Source organism: Limanda limanda, chromosome 14, assembly GCF_963576545.1.
Source record: "Limanda limanda chromosome 14, fLimLim1.1, whole genome shotgun sequence".
Classification (NCBI taxonomy): Eukaryota; Metazoa; Chordata; class Actinopteri; order Pleuronectiformes; family Pleuronectidae; genus Limanda; species Limanda limanda.
In genome coordinates this window covers 11,263,283-11,279,575 of record NC_083649.1, presented here as the reverse complement: position 1 = coordinate 11,279,575, position 16,293 = coordinate 11,263,283, and the positions used below count along the sequence as shown (strand labels likewise).

Here is a 16,293-nt window from a genome sequence, read left to right as displayed (position 1 = left end):
ACATTCACTTGAGTAAGTTATCGCAGTTGTATTCCACCTTTGTATGATATGACATTTTATGACATCATGTATAGAATGTCATATCAGTGTCCAAAGGAGGAGGTGATGCACAAAATACAAAAATAATTTCAAATTAAAACCATCTGATGCAACGCCAATACAATATGGCATCAGAGTTAATAATAAATACAGTAGCCGAAATACAGTGTCAGCATACTAATGCCAAATATAGTCTGACAGATACTGGAGTCTCAATGTTGGTGCCAGAACTCCCAGACTTGTAGATAGAGGGCGTATCTGGGCAATATTAACATATAAATATATATATTTATAATATATAATTGCACAGAAAATGAGTCAAATGCATGTATAAATAACCTCAATTTAATAAATTTAACATTCTCTCTCGACTGTGATGAATCATTTCAAATGATATTGTGGTTTGGTGCTCCTATTTCCTTATGATTTTTCCCACTTTGCCTTGTGAACAGTTCAGCCATGCAAAGGAACACATTATTTTCGGACTGTCCATCCATCCATTATCTGTACTGCTTAGTCTTTGTTGGTCGTCGGGGGCATGGAGGCAATCCCAGCTGACCATGGGTGGGAGACGGGTCAGGCTGTAGCATGACAATGCATTGTGGATTATGATGGCATCTGATCATGGTGGCATGCCGATCGTGGTTTATTATTTTTAACAAGACTGCTTGATATACTATAAGCCGACTCAGACACTCTGCCATTACTGACGATAACTCCTAAATTCATTTACTTCGCATTATGATACAAACTGTTTATTCTATCAATGTTGTAAATACTCTTATTTTGCTGATGTTCTCCATTACACGTGGCATCTATTGCACTTCTGTCCGTCCTGGGAGAGGAATGTTCACAAATCACAATTTGTTGATTGATTGATTGATAGCACGGATGACATATAGAGACAAACAACCATCCATGATCACATTGATACCTACAGGCAATTTAGAATTCAATTAATGATTTTTAAACTTTGGGAGAACTCGGAGAAAACCCATCCAGACCCGAGAGAACAGAGAAAGGCCCTGGTCAAACCCAGGTCCCCTGCTGGTGGTACTAACCACTGCACCACCATGCCAACCCAAATTCTGAGTCCAGCCTTGAAATTCAGCGCACTGCTGACTATTTTTAGTTTAAGTTAACTAATTTATGCTTTCATAGAGAATTTAAAATAGAAATAAAGGGCCAATCGTGGCTTTATGAATGAGACATTTAGTCCTTGCAAGCCAAGACAGTCTTGTCCAATGAAATTCTGTGTTTCAGTTGTTGATGCTTATTATGAATTGTTTGTCTTCTTCCCTCAGTGTTTAGGTTTGGATTACTGCTCCTCATCTGTTCTACGCCAAATGAATTGCTTTTTCTGCCTTGGGAAATAACCCGAGAGGTAACCTGAAATGAAGTGGATTTCTAAATTGCCTTTTCTCCCTCTCCACCCGTCGCTCTCTGTCCGACGGTACTATAGTAGCCACTCGTCTCACCTTTTGTCCTTGCCCAGCCACACTGCTTTGGGTTGCTCTTTCAATTTACTTCCACTTTATCAACCTAACCCAACTGGGTGTCTCTGCAAACACAACAGGCGTCATGGCTGCACACTAGGCTCCAGCGTTAGAACTGCTAACAAAACACGACCTAATCTCCGCCTTGGCTCAGCGTGCCCATCCTGTCTGCCCACTTTCATTACTCAGGACAAGGCGAGCACATCAAAGCTCTCTAGTTTTATAGGTCACGATCCTGGCTGAGGAGGAAGGTCAGGGTTGGTGTGTGGATCCCAGGGTTTCTGCATATTTTCTAATTTGATTACTCAGCATTATGGTCTTGTTCCATTGAACTTAAGGCTATAAAGCATGTTATTCTCTGATATACAAACCCAAAATATACATTTCCCATAAATACCGAGTTCATTTTCTTCTTTCTCTTTACTGCTGGAACACATGTATTGCATGTTTATATGCCATCCTGGAAGAGAGGTCCTTCTCCTGTGGCTCTTCTTGAGGTTTCCTACTGTTTGTCTTGCAAATATCTTGTGCAAAGATAAATGGAAAAAAGCACGACTGTGAGTTAAAGTATATGAATAACCAATTCATTGTTTGTAATTCCTTTTATTTTATATTCACACCCAGTTACAGTTGGGTCTAATTTAGATCACTTGCAGTTCAAGGCCTACATCACAAGATCACTATTCTGGGACAAGTTTAATCCACCTGTGGCCAGAACTCCCCTCTCCCCTGTTAATCCCTGTATTTCCTGAGGGTGAACAAGAAAAAAGATTAGAGGACTTTGAGACTCATGTTTGGCAAAACAAAAAGAACCAGCATTGCCACAGTTTTACTTCCTTACTGACAAAAAGGCAGTTTTTATATTTGCTGCACTACAGAACTGTGCGCTCAGCTATTTCATACATATCTATATTTTTTTCAATAAAGTGCCAGAAGGTAAAGAAAAAGCATTAGTATATTTTTACAACTAAAGCTGATGTCGTCAAATTACTTGTTGTATTCGAGCAACAATGAAAAACTCAATATATTTAATTTGCAATTAAGTATTAAAGAGACGAGCATTGAATCCTCATGGTTTAAAAGCTAGAAAAAGAAAAGGTTTGGCTGATATGTTTAAAAATATTGACTATCAAACTAGTTGCTAAATATTTATCTTAATTTATTAACACAAATTATTTCCCTAGTGGTGGAAATAGTACAACAATTTTAATTTACTAGGTTCAAAGTCTGGAAATAGAACATAAACTGAGACTTTACAAAGGTCAAACAGGTTCATCTCTTCTCACTACACCAGGAATTCACATAGTACTTTACTATCCAGTCCACAAATAAAAAAAACTAGTTTTAATGTTTCAACCCTGTTTAATAGTCTTTATGCATTAGGTATAATATTTATGTTTCCAACTTCATGTTTTCACGTCATTGTTAAATTAGGCTACCTGCCAATCTGCAGCCACTCATCCAGCTCCCATGACTCTTTGATCTGTCTCAGTGTGAAGCACTAACCACTGACCTTAAGCCCAGTTTTAGTGATTTAGTTGCAATTCCTCGAATCAGAACCCAGAAGAGATATGCAGACATGACAAAGCAGGCAGCAGGAAATTTAATTGGGAGGACAAGAGTAACAAGGAAGTTCCCAGTCACCCAGAGCGGAACTGCAATGGCAACATGTATTAATACACTTCACAATAATATTGACAGAAAGAAAAACAAAACTGGAAAACTAAGCACAGAACTATCCTTATTGTGGATCAATGAACCAGATGCTGATTACGCCTTTGGAGCAATGAAATATTGTTCATATAATGAACCTCTTGTCACAGTGCTTAGATATTGTTATTTTACCTAAATTAACATTCCCAATAGCTGACTTGACAACACAGCAGGATGATGTAACTCAGACAGCAGAGTTAAAAACAGTTAGTTGTAAAAGAATCCTGATTTAAGAGTGTTTCCAGAAAATAAACCTCAGGAGAAAATACACTGACTGGAATGACACGTCGCCGTCTTTATTCCCAACATGCTACATGTTGCTCGACTTTGGGAGGTTTCCATCAAAATCTCATATGTGCTCGCACCGAGAAACCCAAATTGAAGCAGGAAATTAAACTCTTCTTAAAACTTGATTGACTCAATTAAAAAAAAAAGAAAAGAAAAAAAAGAGACATTCAGAAAACATAACCATCATTGTAAAAAAAGAAAAATCTAGCTAAGATAAAATGGAACATGTCTTAATTTTCTCTGATTACTGAATCAAAAATAATGTACATATAATATGTGGAATGGCTGAATAAAGACAAAACATCAAATGTTTAATACACTGGATTTCAATAAAGTTTTGAGCAATATTTGTGTTTTTCCGACACCGTTGACACTCCTCAGTTCTGACATTTCCAGCGGCTTTACAATGACGTGATGTAGAAATAAATGTACACGGGGCAGGTGCAGCAGTCTGTGTTGGGAGAAAAAGACAATAAACATGAGAAATAACATTCTAACGGGTTCAAGCTGGAAGTGGAACATGGTGAAAACAATCTGATGCTCTGACTAATTACAACGACACAATATTATAATTCACAGTTCTTAGCCAAGGGACTACAGTTAAACACTCAAGAGTTAAGTTTAGGGCTGGACAATAACACAATATAAATAATAATCGCATTGTAATTTTCATCAATACCTCAACAACAAAAGTCCAATATATATTCTGATATAACAGTGAGGAGGTATAACACAGTTGATTTACCTCACACAAGTGAAATGTGAGGTATAATTTCAAACCACAAATTTCAGTCAGGGGCAAACACAATTATTTAAACTTAAAAGTAAGACGAAATTGTTGTAATAATTACATATATCAACTAATATGAACTTGCTTATTTTGACACAATACAATTTGGTCATATAGCAGAGTCCTATAACATGAAAATGTATTCATATGGACAGGTCACCAAAAAAGGACAATTCCCTCATTATCTACTCACCAATTTGCCGATAGGGGGGTGGGTAAAGTGATCGAGTCCACAAAACACTTTAGGAGTCTCAGGGGTTCACTTTGTAAGAGCAGAATCTAATAAAAATGAAGTAACTGGTGTCCTCTTCTTCATACAAATAAAACAGAAAGAAGAAATAATAGGCCTCCATACTGCTTGTGTGGTGTCATCCAAGTGTCTGCAAAGCCCCGCGGTCAAATCTGACTCAAAACCATTTACACCTCGTTTTAAGCCGAAATGTCGTCTGATATCTTCCCGAGGAGGTGCCTTCACGGTCACGTTTAGGCCTAAAACATGGAGTAAATGACCTTGTTTGGAGTCGTATATGAATGTTGGGGCTTGCGGACACAAGCAGCATGGAGCAGGACTCACTATTGACCTCCATTGTATTCGATTCTGCTCCAAAAAAGTCTACCCCTGAGACTCCAGAAGTGTTCTGTGGACTCAAACACTTCACCCCCCCTCCATCGGCACAGTGGTGAGTAGATAATAAGTAGATTTTCATTTTGGTGTGACGTATCCCTTTAAGTCCAAGAATAAAAGTGGACACGTTGACTAACGCTCCTTGTTGGTATTAAGACGTAACTGTCTCCTTAAATAGATTGTGGCCTCTTTCAATGTGTTTTTTTAAGATTGAGAACACTCCTTGGACTTAAATGTAAGAAACTATTCCTTGATCAGCCAGCATGAATAAAACAAAGTTGCGATGGAAGCTCTAATACGAATCAAACATGCTACATTAAACAGGCCTGCATGCAGTGCGTCACGACGTGATGCTGGAAGCGAGCAGTGGCAGTTTTTGTTGCAGTACATCAAAATTCACAAATAAGCATCATGCATTGCAGATGGTTGTTTCATTAATGTGTGTTTTGCCAACGTTCAATATGTCATGATAACCTCCATCTCCAACCTCCATGATGGAGGTTGTATTTTGTTTGTTTGTCGAGCAGGATTCCGATTCATTTGCCAGTGAGACACACACATATATTGCAAAGTAAGCGTGCAGGTTGGCCATGCATTCAATGATTAGTGTATCAGAATTAGTTTGGAAAGAAATGTTTCAACAACAGCTTTAGTCACAGGCGACGTACAAAACTTTCTCTATCAAACAATAGTTCACAGAACTCAAAACACGTGTTTTTTCTTTCAGCTGGCCTGATACTGGTGGACTGAGAAACATCTGCAAGCCAGTTTATGGCTGGATCTCCAGTGCATTTATTACAGTCCCACTGCAAATGGGATTTTACATTTATCTTTCTCCACATGCTACATTGTGGCTAATTTAAAACTGGCTTGCAGACTGTTTTTCCCTCCACAACACATACCAGAGTCTATGTTCAAGATATTTACAAGATTGTTTTACAATCTTTGTGATGATTTATTTATCACATTAGCATTATCTTAATTTAGTATCTGTGAACTATTGCCTTTGGGCCCATGCAACTACATTTAACTTCCTGAAAGCTCTTAGAGAAGAGAAAAAATAAAGCAAACTTACTTCATTCATACCTAAAAACAACAGAAAAACAAAGAGAACAAAACATCATCAGAATCTACGTAACATTCTGCGTGCATCGTTGTTCACATTTGTGCCAACACACACATTTAGACATAATTCTACTTTATCCACATTATATTACAATGATGAATGTATGACACTCATCAAGGAAAGATTGAAAAGTACCACACATTATTTTTACCATTCCTGAAAATTGCAAGTAAGAGCCAAATATTTCACCATACAATCACAGCTATGGAGGGATGCTTTCCTTATTGAACAATTATAAAACAAATGCATAAGGGTAGAGAGGAGTCACAGAATTCTCTGAAACATTAGCAATATTACACGTGGCATCTATTGCACTTCTGTCTGTCCTGGGAGAGGGATGCCTCACATGTGGCTCTCTCTGAGGTTTCTTCATTCTTTTTACCCTGTTACACAGTTTTTTTGGTAGTTTATCTAACTCTTGCTGAGGGTAAGGAACAGAGGATGTCACACCTTGTTAAAACCCTTTGAGACAAATTGCGATTTGTGAAAATGGGCTATACAAATAAAATTTGATTCATGTCCTGATGTTTAGCAGAAGAACATACTCTAACTCCAAAGATAAAGTGAAAACGACTTTACATTGGTATACACTGAGAAAGAGAGAAAAAGATGGGCAGATAAAGCATAAAGAGAGAGAGAGATTAAGAGAGGTTGTGGGGGAAGAGAAAGGCAAGTCAGTCCGTTTTACGACCGAGAGTTTAACCCCCACATGCTCATGTCCCCGTGTAAACCCTAGTGCCGTACTTTTCCAGGAATGTAGTTACGGTCAATGCCTTCATCTTGCAGGAACATGTGAAGACAGCGCTCGTTCTGGGCCAAGGGGTGACCTGCAATTCTACAGAAACACACACAAAGACAATGCCGATTCACTCACTGTTCATTTAAATGCTGTTTGTGGAGGTGTGGCAAAATGCATCTGTGGATTTGTTAGTTCACGTGAGGCTGCTTTTCCAGACACAGATTAGATTAAGCCTTGTGTAGGGCTAGACATCTCTTTGCAATGTCTGACTCACTGACATACTGAATTAGTGAATTTCTAGGCCAATGCATTTTGTGTCTATACAACACATCGTGGTTATAGCCTATACTAAAGCCAGCCACAAGGGGCAATTGAGACTCTTTGGCTCCACTTTTGGGGAACCATCATGTCTTCCATCTTTATAACCAGTCTATGCGACAAATATGATTGTTAGATGTTTTACACATAAAAAGGTTTCTTATTTAGTGTATTTTAACTGACTAACCTGTTGATGAACTGCTCGAGGCCAGATCGCCGCTCATCAATGAAGCTTGGGTCGAAAAGGCCCTCGTCTCCACGGAACGGCAACTGTCTCTTCAGGGCTTTGCCCGGCAGAGGTGGTACTACAATCTGTTGTTGCAAGATGTCAAAAAAATAACAGTGAAGATGAGATATATCTACTACAATTTGAAATGTTCATTGTCTAATTCGATGGCATAGTAGTTAATGAAAGTCACCACAAACTTGAATTTATTTTTCTTAATTGGGGCTCAAGATGAAATCTAATCCCAAATCCTAACACATTAGAAACTAAGTAAGGATTAGGGCTGCACGATATTTCAAAAATGTATTATTAAATCTTTCTTCAGAGCAGCACATTCATCTGCCGCTCTGCTCGCTCTTTCCTCCCTCGCTCTCTCTCACACACAAACAGTTTGACAGGTGATTTTCATTGTCCAAATGTATATGAAAAGACCCCAAATGACCACTGTTAGCAGACTTAGTGGAACTGTGCACGGCTCCCTTGGTGTCTGGAATCTGTGGAGCCGCCCATGGTCCCTGCCTCAGTAGCCAGGTAGAATTTTTTCAATTAAACCATGTTGTTGGAATGGAAATAATGTTTTTCTCCTCTTTTTCAGTGTCTGCATAGACCTCTTACTGTATAAGGGTTATGTTAGCAATGAAACCAAAGCAGAAAGACTTTAACACTGTCTACTTAAGCATTTGTGTATTTATCGCAAGTCATATCATCACTGCTATATTCAACAAGGATATCACACACTTTCCTAATATCCTGCAGTAAGGATTATATTTTTCCACTTACTTTTGCCTGCCAGTCTGCTTAAATGATTAGCTTTAAGCTAGCTATCGTTGCTCACTCACCTTACTGTCTCTTTCCAGCTCAATCTTTAGCCACTCGAAGTCACTGTATCTTCTTCTCACGCACGAGTCCTTCAGTTTGAAAATGGGAAGGTTTGTCTACACAGTGAAGGAAAAGGGAGAGAAAAGTTATTCCTAATTCACACAATTGCTTAAGATCGAAAACTTGATTGTCCACTAATGCAGGTATCATTGGAAATGTCTCTTTTACTGATGTATCACACACAAAAGAATACAACACATAGGCAGTCACAATACAATATCCAACATTTTATTTGTGATATTTATAACATACCGAAAAGTAACAGGAGTAAATGTTGAAAATTAAGTAAAAAGCTAACCTGTGTTAATGCTTAAGACGTAGGTAGGTAGGTGGAAGAATGAAAGATATGCAGCAATGTTGTTTTGCTGTACTAAGGATTTAAAGTATGTACATGTACACAAATGCTGAGATATCCAGTCTAGTTGGAGTGTAGCAAATTATGTCTTTGCTTTTTCAAAATGTGTTTAAAGCTCATTATTTATCTTTTAGATGAATTAGTCCTATCTGCTAGAGTCAATTGCTACAGTATAGGTGATCCTTCTGCAGGCAGACTGTCAGTCAGTAGAAGGGTCCGGTGTCTGTTAACCACACAGACTCTGCTTTCATCCAATTTGGTCAGTAATGTGATTTGAGATGCGCAAGAACACACACACACACACACACACACACACACACACACACACACACACACACACACACACACACACACACACACACACACACACACACACACACACACACACACACACACACACACACACACACACACACACACACACACACACACACACACACACACACACACACACACACACACACACACACACACACACACACACACACACACACACACACACACACAACTAGTGGACCCCACCTCTGATGCAAGAACCCGTCCCAACCTGTGAGTGTGTGAATGTTCAAGAGACACAAGCAGCACCTTGTTTACATTGTGATGGAGAAACTCTCCCAGGAGACATCAGATAATCAGTCTGTGGTCAGGATCCTCTCAGTAAACAGCAATCTTGCAATTTTTAAATATCACCTTCCCTAAAAATGTCAGAGCATGTGCCTTTTTTCTGTTATTTCATCAGTTTCACACTTCAACGTGTTCAACTCACACTGAACTGAAGGAGGAAGTTAAAATTAAACTTTTACTAGAATCCCTCACGTTATTATTCGTCTGATTATTTATATGAATGTGTGAAATTTGAAGTGGCTAACTTGCTAACCATACAACTCCTGTTATTGTTCCTCGCTCAGCTACTTTTCCCACCAATTACAGTAGAAATGTTTGCTTTGTATTAACGTAGACTAGTAAATGATGTGTACATAGGCAGGCAATGCTAATTTCATGGTTATATGTAATGTGTGTAAATAGGAGTAGCTGCTAGCTTCGGGCGATCCTTTTCCTGCCTAATTTTTCACTTTATCCGGAAGCACAAAAGTTGATTAAAGCGTTAAAATATCACGTTAACACTATATTCTACATCTGCTTTCTCCGTGCCTGCTGCAGGTCGTCGATAGATTCACGAAACTTCATCAGACGAGTTAGCTTTCATTGCTAACGCCACCACCAACCAGCTAGGCCGCGATGAATCCCCGGTCCTCGAGTTCTCCGGGCGCCCCACCCGGAACCGCCACAGCCCGCCCCGTGTGTTGACACCAGCGGGTAAACATGCTAACGCTAGCGGCGACTGGGCAATAACCAGTTAGCTTCGTTGGAAGAACCACCCCAGTTAGCTAACCCTGCAACCATGGTGTTTTCCATTCCCAAAAACACTCACCCGCATGCGAACTTCGTAGGTCGTGTATCGGGTCCGTCCGACTCCGACGATCTGTGGGTCGAAAACGTCTATTTCCAGGAAATTGCTGGGGGGCCCGTAAGCATCCGTCAGGTCCTGGGGCTTGGAGTTCAACCGGCGAGTGTCGGCCACCGTGGAATCTGTCATTTTGTCAGGTTGTGATCTCTGAACGACCAACACCGAATCAGCGTCAAAGCAACTGTCTGCACGGTCGGGTGTTAGATCTCATGTGAAGGCATGGATCGCTAGCGGCAGCCGGGTGGGTTCAGCCGGGTGGGTACAGCCGGGTGGGTTCCGCTAGGGAAGTAGCCGAGTGGAGTGTCTCGTTGCGGGGGCCAGCCGCCCTGCGCCCTGCCCTTCGAGAATCTGCAAAATACGTTGACTCAGTTCCGCGCTGTGCGGTGGGACACTCCGCGCTCCCCCTAGCGGACACGATGAGCACTGCACCGCGGGCAGTCCGAGTCAAGAGTCTGTGTCGGGATTGTTATCAGGTCGTATTTTATTTGGAAAGAATAACAGATACACGTGGGAGTTTACAGCTAAGTAAATAAAAGATAACAATACAAAGAAGCTCCAACAACAATGTCGAACCAGTTAAAACAAAAAGATAAATGTGGGAGTTTAAAGCTAAGTAAATAAACGATAACAATACAAAGAAGCTCCAACAACAAAGTCGAACCAGTTAAAACAAAAAGATAAATGTGGGAGTTTAAAGCTAAGTAAATAAACGATAACAATACAAAGAAGCTCCAACAACAATGTCGAACCAGTTAAAACAAAAAGATAAATGTGGGAGTTTACAGCTAAGTCACACTGTAAATAAACGATAACAATACAAAGATGCTCCAACAACAAAGTCGAACCAGTTAAAACAAAGAGATAAATGTGGGAGTTTACAGCTAAGTAAATAAACGATAACAATACAAAGAAGCTCCAACAACAATGTCGAACCAGTTAAAACAAAAAGATAAATGTGGGAGTTTAAAGCTAGGTAAATAAACGATAGCAATACAAAAAGGCTCCAACAACAACGTACAATCAGTTAGAGCAAAAACATACAAGTGGGAGGTTACAGCTAAGTAAATAAACAATAACAATACCAATAGGCTCCAACAACAACCAGTTAAACCAAAAAGTCACACTGTAAATAAACGATAACAGTACAAAGAGGCTCCAACAACGACGTCCAAGAAAATAAAAAATAAAGTACATTCAAAGAATTAAAAACATGTAGCGCGACCAATCGCGAGTCAGTCTCAGCTGTCAATCATGACGATTCACCCCGTTTATATAGGCTCACTTAACTAATTAAGACCAAATTGGCCTGAAAACATCACAGTACAAAAACATCAGTAAGTCACATTGTAAATGAACAATACAAATACAAATAGGTTCCAACAACAACGTCCAGCCTATTTTTAAAAAGTACATTCAAAGATATTAAAATAAGTAACATTTAAAGTTTTAAGGTATATTATGTTAAAATAAAATGATGCAGTTCTTTGGTGATTTTAATATGAGCCTTTGGATATTGCGATGTTTTGTCACTTTCATCAAGTCTGTAGTCATAAATGTTAATAAGAAGATACAACATAGATCATTTTTCTATGTGACTAAAAAGACAAAACAAGTGTAATGTTTGAGACAGCAGCCAAACTGATTTTGTAGACTTGCCAATATCAAAGTTCCATGTGTGAATAATTTTCGACAATTATATCAAAGAGTTTATAAGTTTCCTCTAAATTCATTTATCAGGTGTCTTATTAGAGTAAAGTAATATGTAATAAGTGAGTTAACAGAGAATGGTGTTTTTTTGTGTTTATCGCATCTATTTTCTATAATTAATCTGATTATTGTTCATAGTGAATAACAAAAGTACTCCGACTGCATGAAACTAAAACTATGTGTTACAAAGCAAACAGAAATGTATCTTGAACTTTGTCTCATAGACTGAAAGGAACTTTCAGTCAACCACTGGAATAATATCAAAAATAAGATCAGAAATATTTAAGACTGGGTGCCAGACTGTATAGAGCAGATAAAATATTTCTGGTGCAGCAAAGATACCAGGGTATACATTTTGTTCCATTGTCATACAAATGTTAAAAATATGAAAAGTGTACATATATTTCACTGAATCTATCATGAAACATCCACAGATTATCCAACTTCAAAGATGCATATGAAGAAAAAATGTCATCGTTATTAAATGATATGATTAAATGAAGTGTTGAGACAAATGAAGTCCTGTTTTGCTTATATAGATTTTTAATTAGTACTTTTATTGCAGCTTCTTTTTTAGACTATGTCTCTCTGTGCAAAGTTACATTCAAAAATAGTGAAGCTGTTTTTTCCCATCTTGTGGTCGGCATCCCTACACACTAAGAATTTTGATATAATTGTTTGCCTTTAAGTGTCTCAATATACTATGATATCATCTGACAAGGAGAATTTAAAGAGGATACATCATGTATTCTTAGATGTGTCTGTCAGTATAAGAATTTCCTGATCGAAAAGTCGCGACAAACCCCAATGAGAGGCCTCCTACACAAACACCTGCTCCTCCTCCTGAGAGGAGAGAGGACCTGCGGAGGTGGAAAGGTCGTCTGCATTGTTCACAGCGATGGAGACGGAGCAATCGGTTTGGTCGGTGGTGACGGAGCAGGTGGAGCCATCAGAGCTGGAGCTGTCGGACTCAGAGACGTGGCAGTACTCCCGGACAGGACAGGCCTGCTCGTTGTAGTTCAAATTCCCCTTCATGCCTTTGGAGAATTGAAGCCAATCCTTTAGGAAAGATAAAAAGTGATGATGATGTTTTACTATCAATTCATTCAATTCAATTTTGTCCCCATGTGGTCTTAACTGGTGGTTTAGAATGTCTAGCTTTTGAAATATCTGTTCGAAAGGTTGCAAGTAACTTGGCATCAAACTGTCATAATCTCCCCTTGGATGAGTTGTAATTACTTTTGTGACCTTGTGACATCATTACGGCAAAATATCAATTTGTCCCTTTTGACCAACTATTGTGAAATTCGCTAAACTAAGATGTAGAAAAAGTCGTAAAGCTTCTTACGAGTTCAATCTCGAGTGGTCACTAGCATATCTGTAGATACTTAGTCTGGGAGAGGTATCAGCTGCTGGGTGCTGTGTACTCACCTCAATGTCGTAAAGGAGCAGGGATGGCTTTGGAACTACAGGGATTGGGATGATTCGGAGCCTGTATGGAAGGTTAACACATTCTTACTCCAACATGATCAATCAACAACAGATCCACCTCGCTACAGCAGCTCCTTCCCCCAATCGCTACTGCACAGATTTTGAATACGCAAGATTGTGGCATTTGTATCTAGAGTATTTAGGCTTCATTTCTGGCTCAGTCAGAGTTACATAATGTTGCTTTAAACAACTATGTGCAAAAAAAACACATTATGAACCCACTGCAATAATCAACCACTATTTTTAAATGACATATGGGCCAACCCACCTTTCATTGGGTAGGAACATCATGACGAACAGGATGAGTATTACAGCAGCGACCACATAAAGCAGTGGAGTCCAGGCAGACACATTGGTGTCTAGGAGGGAGAGAGGGGGACAATGTTCAATTTGCAGGGTCAAATAACTGAGTACATATAAAAGAAAACGTGTTGCCATTTATCAGAAGATCTTTCCTCTTTTCCATTTACCACTGTATCTCACTGTACTCAATTCTAGTACAAACCCGGTTTTAGGTTACCTGTGCTGTTGTTGGATCCCCAGACTGCAGGCTCACTCCAGCTGCTCCAGTTCAAAGACTCTCCGCAGTCTTTCCCCACTCTGCTCTTCACTTGAAGCTCATATCTGGAACTGCTGGAAGGCAAGTTGATGCAGTAGTTCTGAGTCCCAATACTGACCAGAGAAGTCTGTGGAGATGAAGCAGAGAGATGGGAAGTGAGAAAAAAAATGTAAACAAAGTATGAAAAACAATAGGATTTTGTGTTCCTACCTCCCAACTCTTGTCGTTGACCCTGAAGCGAACCTCACTCGCCACACAATGTGAAGCAGTCTGGTTCCAGTAAAACCACAGGTTATAGTCCGAGCCATTCTTGACAGTCAGGTTGATTGGTGCATATAACAGCACTGGAGACAAGACAGACCACTCAGTGAAAGAGAATACTTCTTATATGAGGACAAATGAATAGCCAGATCTGGGACTTTTTTTTGGTTCCATGTTAACATTTATTAAATCCAACTTATTACTCTAATGCACCAGTGGGTGTGAATATCTCTCATTGAATTTTGAATCATGCATCCTAGTGTTATGTTGCACCCCAGTTAATAAACACACCTTTTTGTTTCAGTTGATGCGTCTTCACGAAAGTCTCGTTGCCGTGTGACAGTCTGGTTTGAAACGTACGGAACCTTCTGTCTAACAGTTGGTCGTAGGGTTGGATACATCCAGTGTTCGTGTTGTTCTCGGACACATAGGTGGTGCAGTTCTTTTTGTCACTCTGGAACCTGTGTAGGAACCCCTAATTATTCATTCACACTCAAAGCAAAGTATACAGCTTTGTCCACTGTCAATTGTACATAGGGAGTATTTCAATGCAATATTAAATCCAATCAGTCCTGGGCTTGTTCTTTTCTTGGTGATGTTTTCATCAGCCATTATTTATATTGTTAGTCATAGCTGTTATTGTCCTGCTGTGAGATGTCTGCAGTGAAAATGGGCCTGTTTGCTGCATGTAGATATCGTATCAGGCTTTCTATTCATCAAACCTTTAAGAGTTATGCAATATGTCATGGTTCGAGCTATGGAGTAAAAATAGTTTTTTCCTTAGTGTGAAGAATAAGAAACATTTGTTTATTATTAACATTCACTTACAGTGAAATCCCTCAGATGTCAGGAATAATCACATGTGCTCCTGGTGGTGCATTTAGCCTTTTCACAAAAAATTATGATTTTATTGGTGTGTACTCGTAACAAGTTACTAAAACAATTATGATTTATCATAACTGTAACTGTCTTTAACTGAAACCATCACAAAAAACTGAATTGGAGCAAAAAATAATTGTAAAATCATCTTTGTTTGCAGAAAGTGGTAGAACTTCCTCTCAATTTCAAAATAAAATGTAAAAGTCTAGTTTACCCTATTTTTTATAATAAAACATAGTTATTCAGCTAATGCAGGTGTGATCACCTATGATTCTTTATCTAACTTAAAACACATGTCTGAAATGGACTTTTACTTTCCCTCAAGTTTAAAATTTCATCTAATTTGATAAATTCAGTTGACTTAAGAAGAGAATTGTTACTGTAACGGTCACCACATTACGAACCAACTGTTGAAGGTGTAATTGACGTTTGGAGTCCCTTGTTTATTCCAGGAACAGTTGATATGTTTCAGATGAATCACCCAACAGTCCACATCTGTCAGAGACATACAAGAGGTTGATAACAATAGAAAGGGTTTATTAAGGCAGCAGAATAAACATCATTAGGGCTACTTTCGTGTTACCTACAGAAGTAGACTATTGCCTGACACACACACATGCCCACATGCACACACACACGCACACACACACACACACACACAAACACACACGCACGTACACACACACACACACACACACACACACACACACACACACACACACATACACACATACACACACACACACACAATGAGGAAATGGCAGTAAAATGACGACAAGGGGAATTCATGCATTGTCAAGGAAGTAACTTAGTACCTCAAACTTTGTAACTCAGTTTGTCAGCTATTATTGATCAAGTTATATGATTTACATTGACATTGATGAATTGGTTTATTAAGTCTTAATCCTATTTCAAGGCAGTTGTGCTGTTTTTCCCATATCTTGTCTTGAGTCTACGCTAAGGAAAATTATCAGAAAATAGTTAAAATAAATCATGTTCACTGCTTTTCAGGATTTTGATTTATGATAGAATATTAACTACCATTGTAGATATAAACAAATACAGCAGTCTGACATTGTCAATCATGGAAGATATCATTAGAGTGCCGTAGTAAACGGAATAACCTCTCACGCATGTCTAAAAATACTAAAACAGATATTATTAATATGATAACATGCCATTAATCTATAAATTAAAGTTTATTTGTCTTCAAATGTTCTTACCAGGTGGTTCTTTGGAAAATACGTGTCCGGACAGAAAGAGAAGTAGGAGCAGTCTAGTCGGCATCGTGTGAAACAAAAACAGGATCAGCGTAGGTCTACTTCTACATCAGA

At 38.9% G+C, this 16,293-nt stretch overlaps 2 protein-coding genes across 4 annotated transcripts; both read right to left on the bottom strand.

Moving 5' to 3' along the window:
* Window positions 1-3,120: 3,120 nt before the first annotated feature.
* Window positions 3,121-10,405, bottom strand: snx12 (sorting nexin 12). 2 transcript variants are annotated; one of them, XM_061085908.1, is made up of 5 exons: window positions 10,027-10,405; window positions 8,200-8,295; window positions 7,322-7,446; window positions 6,821-6,912; window positions 3,121-3,995 (listed from the first exon to the last, which is right to left on the bottom strand). In XM_061085908.1, exons 1-5 carry the CDS (start codon window positions 10,189-10,191, stop codon window positions 3,781-3,783), a joined length of 693 nt encoding a protein of 230 aa, XP_060941891.1. In that variant the 5' UTR covers window positions 10,192-10,405; the 3' UTR covers window positions 3,121-3,780. The 2 variants fall into 2 exon arrangements, with proteins under 2 accessions (XP_060941891.1, XP_060941890.1); XM_061085907.1 differs by lacking the exon at window positions 3,121-3,995 and having other exon boundaries at window positions 6,795-6,912.
* Window positions 10,406-10,562: 157 nt separating this feature from the next.
* On the bottom strand, window positions 10,563-16,293 carry LOC133019357 (cytokine receptor common subunit gamma-like). 2 transcript variants are annotated; one of them, XM_061085798.1, is made up of 8 exons: window positions 16,183-16,293; window positions 15,355-15,454; window positions 14,372-14,541; window positions 14,030-14,163; window positions 13,781-13,946; window positions 13,529-13,619; window positions 13,201-13,261; window positions 10,563-12,828 (listed from the first exon to the last, which is right to left on the bottom strand). In XM_061085798.1, exons 1-8 carry the CDS (start codon window positions 16,244-16,246, stop codon window positions 12,589-12,591), a joined length of 1,026 nt encoding a protein of 341 aa, XP_060941781.1. In that variant the 5' UTR covers window positions 16,247-16,293; the 3' UTR covers window positions 10,563-12,588. The 2 variants fall into 2 exon arrangements, with proteins under 2 accessions (XP_060941781.1, XP_060941782.1); XM_061085799.1 differs by having other exon boundaries at window positions 15,364-15,454.

Bases quoted from the DNA above. Each gene is read 5' to 3' on its own strand.
- LOC133019357 (XM_061085798.1), bottom strand. From the start codon at position 16,246: ATGCCGACTAGACTGCTCCTACTTCTCTTTCTGTCCGGACACGTATTT. The intron at 15,455-16,182 runs GTAAGAACATTT...TGTCTCTGACAG, and splicing joins ATTTTCCAAAGAACCACCTG to ATGTGGACTGTTGGGTGATT. The intron at 13,947-14,029 runs GTAGGAACACAA...TCATCTCCACAG, and splicing joins TCAACGACAAGAGTTGGGAG to ACTTCTCTGGTCAGTATTGG.
- snx12 (XM_061085908.1), bottom strand. From the start codon at position 10,191: ATGACAGATTCCACGGTGGCCGACACTCGCCGGTTGAACTCCAAGCCC. The intron at 8,296-10,026 runs GTGAGTGTTTTT...TTCACTGTGTAG, and splicing joins CCTACGAAGTTCGCATGCGG to ACAAACCTTCCCATTTTCAA. The intron at 6,913-7,321 runs GTTAGTCAGTTA...GTGTTTCTGTAG, and splicing joins CTCGAGCAGTTCATCAACAG to AATTGCAGGTCACCCCTTGG.